The following is a 16,717-nucleotide window of genomic DNA, read 5'->3' as shown; positions in this document are numbered from 1 at the left end:
TCAACACAAATGTGGCAGCATTCCGTATGTTGGGGTGATAGACTTACCATGAATTGGGGGAGCTGTCAGTTCAAAGGCTGCAGCACAGTAAGGTAGGGTGGGAGGGGAGGGGAGTTTCGGTTCAGTTAATACGTGTGCCCAGGTTGGGGGGGGTCACGACACACTGAAACTACTGAGAAACATAAAAGGGACTTGCTGCTACAAACATGACGGCCACATATTAAAAGTACTGAAATTGAATTTTAATGGTGTGGGCAGCAAAATATAAAAGGGTCCTTGTGGTGAAGGTTCTCTATATATACGCGGCAGTCTTTGTTTTCCTCCAAGAAAAAACATGCAAAGCACTAGCTGCGCAGCCTTGACCAGTGGGAAGTACGCTGTGATGAAACAGGTTGGGTACACCACGGACTCCAGGGGAGTAGGGATTTTGCTTATGAAATCAACACCTTTACATGTTACTAGAACATGGGCAGATAGACTGAGCCGATACACGGCATCAATGGGGGAATGGGAATAGTGCTAGTGAAAGGCTATGTCCCACCAAGGCTACAGTCAGGTACACTGGACTGGCAGTCAAATCACGGAACTGCCCCAGGCATTTACCATACTAGGTGGAGACTTCAACATGACCCTAGATGCAGGGATTGACCGTGCTGCCGACAGGCGGGCAATCCCGCCCTGTACAGGAAAACTACCCATTCACACAAGCATTAGGCATGGGGGACATTTGGAGAATACTGCACGGCCCTCTGCGGGGATACTCCTACTACTCAGTGTCATCCAACACTCACTCCTGTATCAACTAATTTTATGCACTGCAGAACACCCTCAATAGATTCACAGAAGCAGAATACCTGGCACGAGAGATCTCTGATCACTCACCAGTTTGCATCCGCCTGGAAGCTCGGAAACCAAGTTGGAGGGGAGAATGGCAGCCTGGCGCCTCTCCAACCCGAAGGTGGGAGGCAATCTTTGGGAGGCCACCGAACACTATTTTGAGGCTAACATGAATACAGTAAGGGAAGCATCCACAATTTGGGAGGCCTATAAAGCCACGATACACAAAGAATATCGGGTGAAGTGGGGGACAAGCGCAGCAGGGAGGCACAGCGCAACAAAATAGAGGGGAAAATATTGTAACCTGGAGAGAAACTCCTGCAACCCTCAGCTGTCCAAAAGGCGTACATTGCACAGGTGCAGGAGGAGTACCGTGCACTGGTGACTGAGATGGTTAGGCATATCTACGTCACAACAGAAACACAAATACGAAGTGGGGGCTAAGGCAGGCAAGATTTTGCATGGCACAGTTCCAAGGGGTTGAGAAAGAAACCACATTCCCATGCTCATAGCTACAGACAGCTTGTCAGTATGTGGCAGCGAATCTATAATGGACACCGTAGCGAACTATATGTAGGCCTTTCATGCCACTAAATCCTGGTGGCTTGCCAGGGCCCTGCAGATGTTTGTCCAAGACTGCCCCTGCAGATAGCTAGTGAGAGACAGGGCTCAGGAACTAGAGAAAGACCTCATGTAGGAGGAGATCCTGCTGGCCCTCATGCAATTACATTCAGGGAAAACTCTGGGCCTCAACAGACTCCTGGCAGAGTTCCTAAAAAGAATGGCTAGCAAGCTAGTGCCACCACTACGTAAGATGCTCACTGAGGCCCACCATAAGGGAGTACTCCCCGGAGACCAGGACATGGGAACAATAGAACTTATACCCAAGGTGGGGAAACCCACAGAGCGTTGGGAATCCTACCAACCCATCTCGCTCTTTAATACAGACACTAACATTCTAGCAAAGGCCCTAGCAAATCGATTGAGCAGTGTGATATTGGATCTGGTTTATCCAGACCAAAACATCTCCATGCCCCACAGGTCCACACAGCTTAATTTATGACACCTTTATAAAACTATGATGATGGGCCTGAAAGAACCCTTGGCTGTGGCCTCACTAGATGCTCAGTGGAATGGTCCTTTCTGGTTGGGATTCTCAGGAAGATGGGCATCTGAAGTGGGTGCAGCTGCTATACAAGAACCCTAGGGCACTATTCAAAGTTAACACAGTCATATCCTGAGTGTTTCCATTAAAGCGAGGAAATAGGGAGGAATTCCTCCTGTTGCTGAAGTTATTCGCCCTGGCTATGGTGGGACTTGCGTAATGGACAAGAGCAGATGCCCAGATTTCAGGATGGAGATGGGAACCCACATGCGAGTGCCGGATTTCAGTATATGCAGATGATATCTTGCTGTACATGGCAGACCCAAAACTTTTGTTGGCATGAGTAGGTAAGATATTTAAAACATATAGGCAATACTCTGGATTAAGCATAAACTGGGAAAATACCTTTTGTTCCTAGTGGGCAAATGGGAACCATTACCATCCCTACCCAACGCCCTAAAATGTGTAGAAACCAATTTAAAATATTTGAGATTGTGGATATCCCGTAAGGAGAGGACACACTACACAGACAACCTAGCACCTCTACTTTACAGACTAAAGGCAGATACAAAGCACTGGGGTGCACTGCCACTTTCACTGAGGGGCTGGGCAGCAATCTTTAAAATGATTTGCTGCCCAGATTAACTTTCGTAACGCAGAACTGCCCATACATTATAGCACCCACCTTCTTTCAAACACTAGACAGGCTACTAAAATCCCTTCTCTGGAGCGCTTGCCCATCAAGAATAGTTCTCTCTACACTCGGTATACAAAGGGGGTATATCACTTCAGGAAATACTATGCTCTGGTCAGTGGCGTAAATGAGTGGAGATATGCCCCATCGGATGACCCAGCATGCGACCGGACCGAACGATGTTGTGCGAGAGAGGGCACGTTTATGTCCTCTATGGCAGTAGTTTGTTGACTGATATGCTGCACGCGACTGCCACAGGGGTCACCATCTAGCGTAGACTACTGCAAGAAAAGGAATGGGGAAAGTTAATTACCCCAAAGACTCCATTGTTAGCTCGGGTCCGGCATTACCGGGGTTTAGGAGATGGGACCTATTGACCTGTCAATCCTGGGGGATTTATGGGATGTGAACAGCATAGCACCCTTCATACACCTGAGGAAGGAATAAGACATGTCACCCAACCAGCTAGTCAGTTAACAGCAACTGCACCATGCACTACGAGCCCAAGTCCTCTCGGGCCCGGGTAGGAAGCCATGGAAGAATCCCTCTTGGAAAGACGACTAGTCAGCAGACAAATGACCACTGGGGCCATCTCCATAACATACGGCACACTCGTGACAAACATACAGGTGGAACTGAGCAAACTTTGAGCACGCTTGCAGGCGGATGTAGTAGGAATTGACGACGACTGGAGGGTAGCCTTATAGTTCCCCAGACGTGGCGTACATGCATGTTTTTGCCTGATTCAACTTGAAATATTGCTTTGAATATACTATACTAGAACGCTATTGTACAAAATAGGAAGGGCAACAGACGATAGGTCCCTATATGAATGTGGCCAACAGAAATTCATCCTCCACACGGTATGGGACTGCCCATTACTAGAAATGTTTTAGACCAGTGAGCAAACTAAATTTGAAGCCACAGTGGGTATGCCAATAGGGGGCAGGCAAACCTGGTGTTACTGGGAGTGAGAAAGGAATCGGACTTAGCAACTTACCAGAAACGCCTGGTCAGCCTGGGGTACCTACTTGCAAAAGGAGAAAATGTGAAGAAATGGGGAAGCACGGACAGGCCATGTTGCCTAACGATTAGGGTGGTCGATCTCGAAGCTGGGAAACCAGGTTCGGGTCTTTGCCGGGGAGCTTAACATCCTGTGATTCTTGGCAAATCACTTAATTTCCCCATGCCTAACAAAAATAAATGTGTCCACCAGTAACGCAACTGGTGCTCGTGTAAAGCACTCTGATACCTTTGGGTCTAGTTGAGACTATATAAAACTAAATTAAAAAAAGGTGGAAGACTGGGTGAAGTAAATGCAGAGGTGCCGATCCCTGGAGAAACTGGTGTACGAAGGCTAGGAATGCCCCTGGAAATTTGGTACGATATAGGACGGCTAGGGCCCGGAGGAATGTTAGTGATAGCAACCGAAGGGGGCTGGATAATGAAACACGATGGGACAGGGAAATGATAAATGACACCCAGTAGAGGGAACTGAGGGAGGCCACACACTGATGCGAGCAATGAACCAAAACCCAAAACTCAGCTGAGGAGATATCAGAAAGACTCCGAAGGACTCCGGTTGGGGGAAGAGGGATATGAGAGGAGGGGGCAGATGGTGTAAATGTTTAGTTGGATTATGGTGACTTTGTTGGGAAATCTGCGTTAAATTGTTAGAGTTGGAGACTTGGAACACACACTATCATAAATGTAAACTCAATAAACTACGATTTAAACGAAGAACAAATTCCAACTCAAAAACAGACATAATGAGGGGCCAGTCCACATAATTCACAAAGCACATTCCACCCTCAATGTCATTAAGAAAAACCTGGAGGATGAGTTGAAGACATTGACGGAATAGAAAGAAATCTAACCTATTCAATCCATTGTGTAGTTGGTCCTTATTGTTATAGCCACTAAAGCGACTGGATAGGGCATCCACTTATGATTAGATATAAAGTATCCTCACACCAATGTTGAGTAGATCATCTCCCTCCAATTATTAATGCATTGCTTAAAATGGTGGTTAAACCTAGTTGTTTTAATGTAAAAGACCTCTCCTCTGCTTACCACTACATTGAGCTCCACTAGTCAAAACATGTTAAAAATGTCACCAACACTGTCTATCCCCTGAGGCTTATTTTCAAGAAAGAGATGCATTTCAGTTGGACAAGTTATTTTGTTTAGTTTGAGTATTTATAGTGCATTTACTTACTCTTTTCTTAATGCAATCTGAGATGCATTGGTTGTAAGATAAAGAGGTAAAGTATTCCACAAGCGTGGCTGCGAGAAAAAGAAAGCTCTTCCACAAGTAATGTTTTACACACCATATATGCAGTTAAGAGACAAAGGGGCTGATTACGATGGCGGAAGGACTTCTGTTCTTTCGCCACTGCACCGGCGATGGGGACCGCCCGTCTATAAGGCGGCGGTCCCACATATGATATTGCAATGCGGCAGCCACCACGGCATACGCAAAAGGCCTTTTTAACATTGCGGCGAGTGCTGCTTGCTACAGCATCCGCAGGTTTTGCTTTTCCCTGCACTACGGGACAGGCACCACGCAGTGCCTGCCACATGGTGCAGGAAAATGGGCAAATCAAAACTACCACTGCCCAAAGGGGGCCCGCAATGGTTCCCCAAAGTTCACTCGCCATGGAAAGGCTGGCGGGAATCCAGCATCCTAATCTGGCAGACAGTGCCTGCTAGGCACCGCCACCATTGTGAGGATGCAGTCGGTCCGACAGGCAATCATAACGATTGTTTCTGTCAGACCCGTGGCGGTCGGGCTTTCCGCCCGCCAGCACACCGCCCGCCAACACAATCTGGCAGACGGTAATTGGCCTCACGATGGCGGTGAACCCACCACCGGTAGCCTTCTGGTGGCGGGTTCACTGCTATCGTATTCAGGCCCATAGTTTGGATGACTGAAGAGCGTAAAACCGGGATACATATAACGAGGAAGGAAAAGCCTTGCTGAAAAGACATTGATGTATGTGGATAGTCAGCCCGAATAGCTGAACAAGAATAGCTTTAGCTTTGGTGAAGCAAGGAATGGAGATGATGAGCGTAGCTGCTTGGATTTAAATTGGCTGCAATCTCTGTAAAATATTCTTACTTAACTCAAGGTACAAGGCATTACAGTACTCTAACCTTGAGCCAGTCAAGGTAGCTAATGCTGCTGCTCCTCCACTGTCAGTGGGTAGAAGGTTGCGAATAGTTTTGAGTTTGCACATCTAGTAAGTGAATGATATTGCTGAGGAAACTTGTGAGTACATCTTTAGCTTAGAGTTTACGCCATTTCATTGACTTTTAATGCTTTGATTTGCTATTCAGGACAAAAACAAATTTGCCAGCGTTGAGAAGGCATCCTGCAACCTCTAGAACTTCTGTCTTTTCCATGTTGATCTTTAGCTAATTTCTATCTATCCAGTTTTTTACATTATGTAGACAATCCTGTGAGTTTCACCTTGAATGTTGAGGAATGCCTGGTTCAAATGTTCTTTATGGCATTTGTGAGTCTAGTGAGGAAGACCTTTTTAAAATGTTTTTTTATTTTTTATTGTTTTACTAAAGTCATATCTATATATGCACACCATGTTACCTTATAGCACAACAATCACTATTGATCCATTTGTATGTGTAACCAGCATGTGGTGTCATAACAAGTATGCAGATAATACACACTAAGAACTGTTAACTATTAATCCCACCTTTATTAATTTAGTTATATGATGTATTCATTTAAGGTCTTTCCCCACATGTTTGTATAGAGTCTGATGTGTTTGGCCCCTCCCTGAGTCCCTGACATTAACTGCAATGTATTGTGTTATTCATCTTTTGTGGGGCTATTTATCTCTTGTTTACGTCAGGTCTTATAATTGCCTTGGGACATTGGCGAATACTCTCATGTTGTAGGGAAGGTGTTACATATCCTAGTTTATGGAGAATGATCGTTGCTTCTGTGAAAGTGTAGCAGAACATGTGTGTCACATTTATGCTGTATCTGGTGCTCCCATTTGTTTTCGATACAAGACTATTTACAAGTCGAATATTCGTCTTGTAAATAGTCTTGTATAGGTTTAATTGAAATATATTGAATGTATTTTTTCCTTTTTTGTAAAATGTAAAAAGATAGTGCTTAAATACTGAAGTAGACCGGTATAAATAAAAATACCGGGTCAAACTTAAAAGATTTCCTGTTTGCCCCATTTTTAAGAATAAGTGTTTTGAAAAAAAAGTTGGGTGTAGGCACTTTGTGTTGTGTTACTATGAGACAAAAACGGCGAAACCTATTGAGAAGCCAATGTTCCTTCATGTCTGCATCCCATTTCGTTATCGTAGGGAATTTCCAGTGACTAGATATCTGTTGTTTGACAGCAGAAAGCAGGATGACTAAATCAATAAACTTACTCTCTACTCTCGCTGTCTTGAGTCTTGCCATTTCACTCAGTAGGCATGGCATTAGTTTGTATAAATTCAGTCTACCTCTTACCTCTGTCAGAGTTATAGGTATTTCGGTCCAGTAATCTAATAATATTGCAGTTTGGGTCAGAATCGTACCATGTTTAATTTAATTTAATTTAATTTAATTGCGGGTTTTATATAGCGCTAGGATCGACTCCCGGAGGAGTATCTCCGCGCTTCGACCGCTGGGGAACCCGTCCTGGCTCACCCTGAGAGATGGTCCCTAATGGGTATCTCTAAGGTGCGACCAAGCATCCCCGGCGGTCTAGGGGGGCCGTTGTGAAGATGAGGCAAGCTAATGCTCAGAGTTGCCGAGTGTGGTCCCAAAAAGGTGTAGTCTTCTCTAAGTTATGAGGGGCAAAGGTCAGATGTGAAATTTCATTCAATGTAGTTTTGCTTGGTTTAGGTTTGTCTGATGTTGATAGTTAAACTGTATGTATTTCAGCCTAGAATTTCTTGAAACTGTTCTTGGATAATCCACACATAATGTCTTAATATTTCTATGTGCAATGTCTGTTCAGGTTCTCCTCCAATTTTGGTTTGACCCCTTCCATGTTAATTGCTTTCATTTTCTAAGTGCATTGTATAGTTGAGTTACAGATTTGCATCCTAGGCCTATTGTATGAATAAAGTACAATGCCCTCCTGTTAGGGATTCTCTGTTTCCGTTCCCCACGTCTTATGCACCTTGTGCATTAGTCTATTGTAATCTACAAATTGTTCTCCCAGTAAATCATGATCTAACAAAAGGACTTCCGTTACCCTACCACGTGTAAGAGCTTCTAGTTGAATTATATCTGTAGTTATCCATTTATCTTTACCACCTGTCTTAGGTCATCTAAGCTCTAGATCTGCAGTTCTTGTACATAGGCAGAGTAGCCTGTCCCATCTCTAGCATACCATACCCACATTCTTTACTTAACTTTAATAGATTCTGCAGTTTCATCTTGAGTTGGAGTCTGTCCCAGATTACAATAGTAAGTGATAACGGGAGCTAATGCTTCTGTGATTAGTTTTTCCTTTGGTTGTTTTGGATTGGCCAATCATCTGGCCACCCACTGGAATTGCACTGCCAGGTAATAGTGTTCCAGATCCGGTACTCCCAATCCACCTTCTATTAGAAGGAAAGTACGTTTGCCCTAAGCTACTCTCTAATTCCCTAGTGCCAAAGATTATCAGATAAGTAATGATTTCATATTACTGAACATGGTCCTAGTGGTAGTAACATTTTGTTAGTATAAGCTAGGGACCTACCACCCTTTTGGTTAGAGCTACTTGCCCTACAACAGATACTGTTAGCCGGTGCCAGAAGACCGAGATTTATGTAGAGTTGTAATTGCTCAGACATAATTTCAATGATTAGTTTCATGGCGTAAATTTACATTTTGACCCCCAGCGACGTGAAAGTGCCTGGTACCTACTCATTTCCCCATTTGTCAAACCCTACAATTTTATTGCCCGTCATAGCTACTTAAAGGAAATCAATCTGTTCATTCTGATACACAGCTACATTCTTGTAATTTCTAGATGAAACCCTCCCTCTCTGTTCAAAGGTCAGAGATATAAAAAAGTACATAGTCTGTGTATAGAGAGATTTAGTGGGTCACACCAGGGGTGATTTGCAATTATTTTCTCTATGTATACTGCTCACTGAAGATTCCATTACTATTGCAAATAAAGTATAAAAGGGCATTCTTGATAAATGTCTCTGTGAACTGTATATGTAAGATAATTCATCCTGTCTTTACTCTGGTAATGGGTGAGTTACGATAGGCAGAGCCACTCCAAAACATGCATGTTTCAGGATGGCATAAACTAAATGCTGCCTTATTATATTGAATGTTTTTGTATGTCTCTTGACCTTGCCATCCATTATGCGGCAGAGCTGTCTCAACTTTTGAGAGGTGCTTCTTCCTGGCCCAAATCCTGATTGGTCGGGTGGATCAATGCTCATAATATTCTCATTAGACAGAGGCTAGTATTTTACTCAACATTTTGTTGTTCATGTTAATTAGGGATTTTACATCTAAAAGATACTGTTTGGGTTTTGGGAGTACTACTGTCAGTGCGCTTCCATTGAGGTCTTGGGCAAAAGTGAGCAAGACCTTGTTGATGTTGGTTCTTTGTGCCTAAACTTAGCTTTCTTCACTCTGAACATACGTTTATCATTATGACATTTTTGAAAAAATAAATAAACTGTAAAAGTTTCTAGTCCTAAAACGTCCAAATTGCATCAACGGCCTTTGCATTAATCAGAAAATAGATGAAGCCGTTTGTTTTAAAGCAAATGTATTTCACTTAAGAAAGACATAACATTTGTTCTGAGTTCTAGCATCCTAGCCTTCCACCTTATTGAGGAAAACTGTTTTGAATCTGTATTTCAGGAAGTACTTCGTAAAGCAATGCCTATTTTAGATTAGAACATCCTCAAGGTTAACAGCATGTAAGAGGCACAAATGTCCAGTGATTAAAAATATACAGAGCATGCTTACTGATGTTCATCTGCAGGTGGCTAATAAAGCTCTTTGTATTTTCAATTTGTTATGGTTGGTAGGAGTTGATTATCCTGTAATATCTGTTAGGATAGAGCTTCTCTGGAGGACACGTGCTGATGACCAATATGCAGTGCTCTTGTAACCATTTCCGATTGTTGAAATATGGACAGGTTAAAAGCAGTATAGAACCTTTAGGTGCCTACATAAACTTCTCTGCACTCCATAGCTGTGAAAGAGAAGATAAAGCATCGTGTTCCTTGGGATTCCTCTGTGCCAGGGTACTTTGCAAAATTAACTAGCAACACATATCCAAACTAAGTATTGATATTTTAGCAGAAATGATGTCATTAATAAAGTCAATAGTAAGCTGATATGTAGTGTCACTAGTGACGCAATCTGTGACATCATGTGTGATATTGTATTGTATTGTATTGTATTGTGATTTATAGAGCGCGATTGCTGCCCAATGGGCGTCCAAGCGCTAAAGCATAAAAAGCAGAACTGAGGGATAACGGAAACTAAGCTTTAGGTGGACCTGGCAAACAAATAAGTTTTCAATTGCTTGCGGAATGAGAGTAGGTTAGGATTGGACCTGATTTGTAGCGGGAGTGTGTTCCACATCTTCGCGGCGTTTAAGGAGAACATCCTTCCTCCGGTCCTGGCTCTCCGCACTCTTGGGACTGCGGCCAGAAAGGCTTCCGTAGATCGGAGGGTTCTGTTGGGATGGTATTGAGTAACCAGTTTGTTAATGATCGCTGGACCTGACTTCCAGAAAGCTCGATGGGCGATGCATAGTGCCTTAAATACCACTCTCTGCTTTACTGGGAGCCAGTGTAGGGCGATCAGTGCGGGTTTAGCAGACTGCGTCCTCGGAATCTGTAACAAAGCGCGGGCTGCGCAGTTCTGGACCACCTGAAGTTTTCGCATGGACAGCTCTGGGGCCCCCACATACAGGGCGTAATTTGAGTCCAGCCGGGACTGAATCAGGCCCTGAACTGCCACTTGTTTGGCTTCCATTGGGAGGAGGGTGAGGACCTTCCTTAGTATTCTAAGTAGGCCAAAACAGATGGCGGATAATTTAGTAGCCTGGGTGGAGAAGGAGAGGTTTTTATCCAGCCATACTCCTAGGCTTTTTACACTCTCTTTGGGGGTGGGAGGAGTGCCCAAACATCCAGGCCACATGGAGGGGAGTGATGTGGGTAATGCGGGGCCTAGGAGCATGAGCTCCGTTTTGTCTCCATTCAACTTTAATGATGAGCCTGTCATCCACTTTTTTATATCCTCTAGGCAATTCATCAGATTTCCTGAGGTGTGACCGGTGCCTTCCTGAGTCAATGAAATCACTAGCTGGGTATCGTCAGCATATGATACAATTTTTATACCTGGCGGTTCGACGAGCCCAGCCAATGGTTTCATATAGACATTGAAGAGCACAGGGCTCAGTGAAGAGCCCTGTGGTACTCCACAGTCTAGGGGTTTACTGGCTGATATTGTGTCCCCATCGAAGATCTGGAAGGATCTATTGTGCAGGAATGATTCAAGCCATTTTAGTGCATCGCCTCCTATACCGATGTTATGCAGACGGTTCAGCAGAGTGGCATGGCTGACAGTGTCGAAGGCTGCACTTAGATCAAGGAGGATCACTGCCACTGATCCCCCCTGATCTAGTATCCTTCGAGACTCTTCGACAACTGCCAGCAAAGCAGTTTCAGTACCATGTTTTGGCCTGAAACCTGTCTGGGATGGGTCCAGGAGTGCATGGCTTTCCAGAAATTGTGTCAACTGAGTGTTTATGTGTTTCTCCAGCACCTTACTTACCCAGGGAAGTAGTGAGATTGGGCAGTAGCTGGAGTGATCTTCTGGATTGAGGGTGGGTTTCTTTAACAGAGCCCGTACCATGGCTCTCTTCCATCCAGTGGGTACTGTGCAGGAGGATATGGATGAATTAAGGAGCTCTAGCACCACTGGAAGGATGGCTTGGCCTGCCTGGAGCAATATTTCTGGTGGGGCAGGGTCGAGGGGGGACCCAGATTTGACTTGGCGTGCCAGTTGTTGCAGTGTCTCCAGGTTTAGTGGGGAAAAGTGGCCCAGCATAGGCTGTCCTTGCAGGGGGGAGTTAGTCGGGGAGCTTTGATTGGGTGTTATTGAGTTGTTAGCTGTTACCGGGAAGGCAGAGTAGATCTGAGTGACTTTGTTATGAAAAAAGTCTGCAAGTTCATTACATTGATCTAACGTTTTCGGGACTGGGGGGGCAGTATTGACGGTAATGCATTTTTTGACCAGATGGAAGATTTCCTTGGGTTTTGATTTTGCTGCCATTATTTGGTCTGCGAAGTAGGAGGTCTGGGCCGCTCTAACCCCATTTCTGTAGGCCTTAATAGCCTCTTTGTATTGTTTTTTATTTTCCGGGAGGAAGTCTATTCGCCAGGCTCTCTCTTTTTTCCTGCAGAGGCGTTTCAGGTCTCTCAGGGAATCTGAGAACCAGGGAGCAGATTTGTGTAATCTCTTGGGAGTAGATTTCCGTAGAGGGAGGATCGTATCCAGTGATTCCCTGATCCAACCCTCATAGTTGTTATTTGCTTGATTGGAGTTTGTACAGGGAGGTGGACGAGAGCATTCAAGGATAGTTGTCCAGGGCTCTATGGGAAGTTTTTTCCAGTTCCTCCTGGTTATGGGGCGGGGGGGCAGTGAGGGAAGTTTGGTGGTAGACCAGGTGAATGGGATAAGGAAGTGGTCTGTCCATGGAAGGCGAGTAGGTTGCCCGACCGTCAGTCCAGTGCAGTTACTAAAGATTGGGTCGAGCAGGTTCCCCTTTTCATGGGTGGGGGACCTAACCAACTGGATCAGTTGTAAAGCTGCTAGGTCCTCTCTTAGTTCCCTGGCGGCAAGGTCTGTGGGGGAGTCAAAATGGAGATTAAGATCTCCTAGAACTGTATAGTTAGCCGGGGTTAGAAGTCGATTCGCGATGATATCTGGTAGAGATCTAAGGAACAGCTTTCCTGAGTCTGGGGGGCGGTATATCAGGGTGCCAGAGAGGGAGCTGTTTGCAGAGAAGTCTATGCTGAATGCTAGGCTCTCGCATTCCGGAATAGCTTCGGTAGTAATGCAGCAGCAGTATTTCTCTTTTAGAATAATAGCCAGGCCTCCACCTCTTCCCTTGGTCCGGTCCAGTCTATAGATTTGAAACCCGGGGGGTAGGGCGGAGACTATGTCTGGCTCTGAATGGGATAAGAGCCATGTCTCGGTCAGAAAGATGGCGTCTGGGTTGTGATTTTCTAGGAATAGACATATTTGCGTGCTGTGCCGAGGAAGAGATCGACAATTTAACAGGTACATCTGGTATTCCTGGGACGTGGCTGGCGACTCACTGGTGTCAAAGGAGTGTTTGCAGCCAGGGCATTGAATGGGGAGGTCGGCTGGAAGAAAGGAAAGCGGGCATTGCGCCATGATGGAGGGCCTTATCTTTTTTATAGCGGCTGAGCTATATGTCCTGACCTGGATGGAGTGGGGGGCAGGGGTTGTGGCCCCTGGTCCCGTCAGGTCGCGGACGGGCGCAGACGTTGGCGCGCCTTCGGCGCACCGCCGGCGCGCCCGCTGCGCCCGTCCGCTGCGCCTCCGGAAACAGCACATTCTTAAATGTGGGAGATGGAGGGGGTGTGGCCTAACTCAGTGGGCGTTGCCCGGGGGTTCACGGCGGCTGTCCTCAACCCGCCTCAGCGCCTGGCTCGGCTGCGCGGGGGATCGATCGCCAAGGGGGCAGTAGTTAGGCTTCAGGGGAATACAGTTTAAATCACACTCAACCAGTTTTAAAAGTAATCTTTAAAATTGCAGTAAGCACAGTATTCACACACACAATATTTTAAAAGTAGTCTTAAAAATTGCGTTTTTCTTGCTCTCGGCTTCCGCCTCAAGAGCTCTGTCTCTTATCAAGCGCTGACGAGAAAGCGCGCAAATTTGTAGCGAGAGCGAGGGGAGCGTGGCCTAACTCAGTGGGCGTTGCCCGGGGGTTCACGGCGGCTGTCCTCAACCCGCCTCAGCGCCTGGCTCGGCTGCGCGGGGGGTCGATCGCCAAGGGGGCAGTAGTTAGGCTTCAGGGGAATACAGTTTAAATCACACTCAACCAGTTTTAAAAGTAACCTTTAAAATTGCAGTAAACACAGTATTCACACACACAATATTTTAAAAGTAGTCTTAAAAATTGCGTTTTTCTTGCTCTCGGCTTCCGCCTCAAGAGCTCTGTCTCTTATCAAGCGCTGACGAGAAAGCGCGCGAATTTGTAGCGAGAGCGAGGGGGCGTGGCCTAACTCAGTGGGCGTTGCCCGGGGGTTCACGGCGGCTGTCCTCAACCCGCCTCAGCGCCTGGCTCGGCTGCGCGGGGGCTCGATCGCCAAGGGGGCAGTAGTTAGGCTTCAGGGGAATACAGTTTATATCACGAGAAGTGTTTTTAGTGGCGAGTTATGTTTTTTTTATAGTGGGGACTCAAGTTATGGTTTATGAAGTGAATCATAACCGGGCAATATCTGTTTTTCAGGTTTTATTTCTTAACCATAACTAAATTTTAACAGTTTTTAAGTAAAATGCAGAGTTTTCCTTATATATTAAGTTAAGCTGTTATGAGCAGAAGAAACCACGTCTTTCAGTTAATATGTATCCATATCTGCAACCATAGAATCTCATTATTTAGAATAAGAAAGCACTTTAGGGTTTAAAAGATGGTTGGTGGGTGACTAAGGATGTATCTGTATGTTATATGCATTTATTTATAGTGCACGTTAAGTGATGCTTTATTGCATATTTTACTTCCTTTGTGATTATATAGCTACTGATACTGTGTTCATCAACTGCAAAATCTCATGAAATGTGGTCACAGTGGGATAAGATAGAAATAAATACCATGTTCCACAGGCCAGATAACAAAGGAGTTGTGAAATATGCATATTAGATGCTATTTCTCTTTTTGTTCACACACGGGTGAAATGGGGAGGATAGAGGTATTAAAAGTATTAAATGGTCTGAGAGACAAGGAAAGCACAGTGGGCATCCACATGAAGTCAGAATAGCACCAGAATTGCACTCCAGGAGGAGCATATCGACTTACAAAACTGCAACACGTTTTGCTAATATAGAAATTTTATTTTTAGATCAGTGGACTATTGGAGACAAGTGCCTTGCTCCCTTTTCTGAAAGAGGGAAGCTCTCTGAAGCCAGAATCCATTCCATTAAAACCGGTGAACATGGGAAAGTATTTGCAGTGCTTTTGTTTCCAAACTCTGAAAAAAAGAAGATTCCGGTCACAGAGCTTTGTAAAGTCCAAGATAGTAAAGAACCCTGGAAAAGCGTAATATTTGATGATGAGGACCTGGAGAAGCCCTTCTTTCCGGGCAAAGGACAGCTGGGTCCCGCCGTTGCGTTCAAATTATCCGACTCAGGCGACTCTATCCCATACACAGCCAATAGATATTTACGTGATTATCAACGAGAAGGCGTCCTGTTTATGTACAAGCATTATATTGAATCAAGAGGATGCATTCTTGGAGATGACATGGGACTCGGCAAAACTGTACAGGTATTTCACTCTTTTTATTTTGAGGTAAAAAATGTCAGAGTAATGTGTTTATTGTCCATTACTTAATGTCTTAAAGTAAGTTTGGAATATTTATAATAGTTTAAAATAGCACTAGTTGTTATTTACTTTGCCCATGAGGATGTTGTCGTTTACAAAGCAGAAGACATGTAAAACTATTTGTGGACCATTTCTTGACTTATTGTCCTACTATTATTTACATCCAACGTTCTTAGAAGATGCATTCTACTGTGCCTTCAATGTGTATATATACATAGAAGGATAAACGTCTAAATCTTGAGGTCAAATGTTACCCAATGGACATTATTATTCTGAATGTGAAAACCTGTCCGATGTTAAACATGTGTTACTAGTGGTAAATCTGTTACCTTATTCATCTAAAAAAAAAGAAGCTAATTTGCAGTAATTGCAGATCACTTGGCTCTCATGCACACTTCAGTAGTAGTCTGGGTATTTTCAAACACAGACCTGTACCTGACAAAGTGTGTAGTTCTAAAGCTCCACTTAGAACACTCATTAGCCTAAGAGTCCAAACAAATTGCATGTTCTGAAAGACAATTGCTGTGTGGGAGTACTTTTTTCAAAGATGTCTTCTCTGTTTTCTCATAAATAATGATTTTATCGTGGGGAATACATACATTCAATTCCATATATTATTGTTGTCATGACTCATAACTCCTAAACCTGTTTTTAATCTCACATACATTTTTTCTTCTTCCGTTCCTACTCATAACAGTATTTGTGGTGCTTGTTGCTACATATAAACTTTCCATCTTTAATTTAGGATGAAACATGACAGAAAGGGTTGATGACGGCTTTATTTCAGAAGAGGGATTCTTACTTGTGCATATGGTTGAAGTTACATAATTGGTTGCTTATATCTTGTCATATCTTTTGTGTTATGTGATACGAGGAGAGGCAATATTAGCAAGCCTTGTTTCCTCTCTCTCTCCTGTTTCTCTGCTATGATAGGAATTAATCACCCAGCCCCAACTAAATTGGAGCATCTGTAATTTTTCTTTCCCAAAACACACTAATATTTCAATTTTATAAAGCATAAGGAAGCCAGCACCTTCTGCAATCTTCGTTGACTTTAATCCTATTTCTTGCAATTTCTTTCTGTTGTTCCTAATGGTTTTGTCCGTTCAGGGCAATAACATAAAGACAGAGGGCAAATAGTATTCTTCTTTTTTTAAAGATTTTTTAAAAGTTAAACGTCTTTCAGCTTGTTTTGCAGGTGCAGGCCATGTACTGGGAACTAAACTAGCATTACATTTAATGAGCTGAGAAACGATCTAGCAATCTCTAGATGTTCTCCAAATGTGCAATTTCATACACACTAAATGTCCCTACAAGTATGCTATTCTTTCCTGTGTCCAATTATACATACAAATTTATGAACAATTAACTCTATTTTTTTTTATTCGTATACCAAACCGATTTAGATTCTAACGTTGCACTCGCTTCATCATGTTATCATCACTGTTTTACTGCTAGATTTCCCACTAAATGGTAAAAAGGCAAAGTTTAGGG

The 16,717-nt window shown here is 44.0% G+C and overlaps 1 protein-coding gene across 3 annotated transcripts in view; it reads left to right on the top strand.

The window, feature by feature from the left end:
* ERCC6L2 (ERCC excision repair 6 like 2) overlaps window positions 1-16,717 on the top strand; it is a 1,198,109-nt gene that overhangs the window by 78,163 nt on the left and 1,103,229 nt on the right. For all 3 annotated transcript variants that reach the window (XM_086961179.1, XM_086961178.1, XM_086961180.1), the window contains one exon: window positions 14,742-15,166. In XM_086961179.1, coding sequence (XP_086817305.1) covers window positions 14,742-15,166 — 425 coding nt within the window. The remainder of the gene's footprint in view (window positions 1-14,741; window positions 15,167-16,717) is intronic.

Source organism: Lissotriton vulgaris, chromosome 3_1 (genome assembly GCF_964263255.1).
Source record: "Lissotriton vulgaris chromosome 3_1, aLisVul1.2, whole genome shotgun sequence".
Classification (NCBI taxonomy): domain Eukaryota; kingdom Metazoa; phylum Chordata; class Amphibia; order Caudata; family Salamandridae; genus Lissotriton; species Lissotriton vulgaris.
This window is presented reverse-complemented; position numbering and strand designations above follow the sequence as displayed.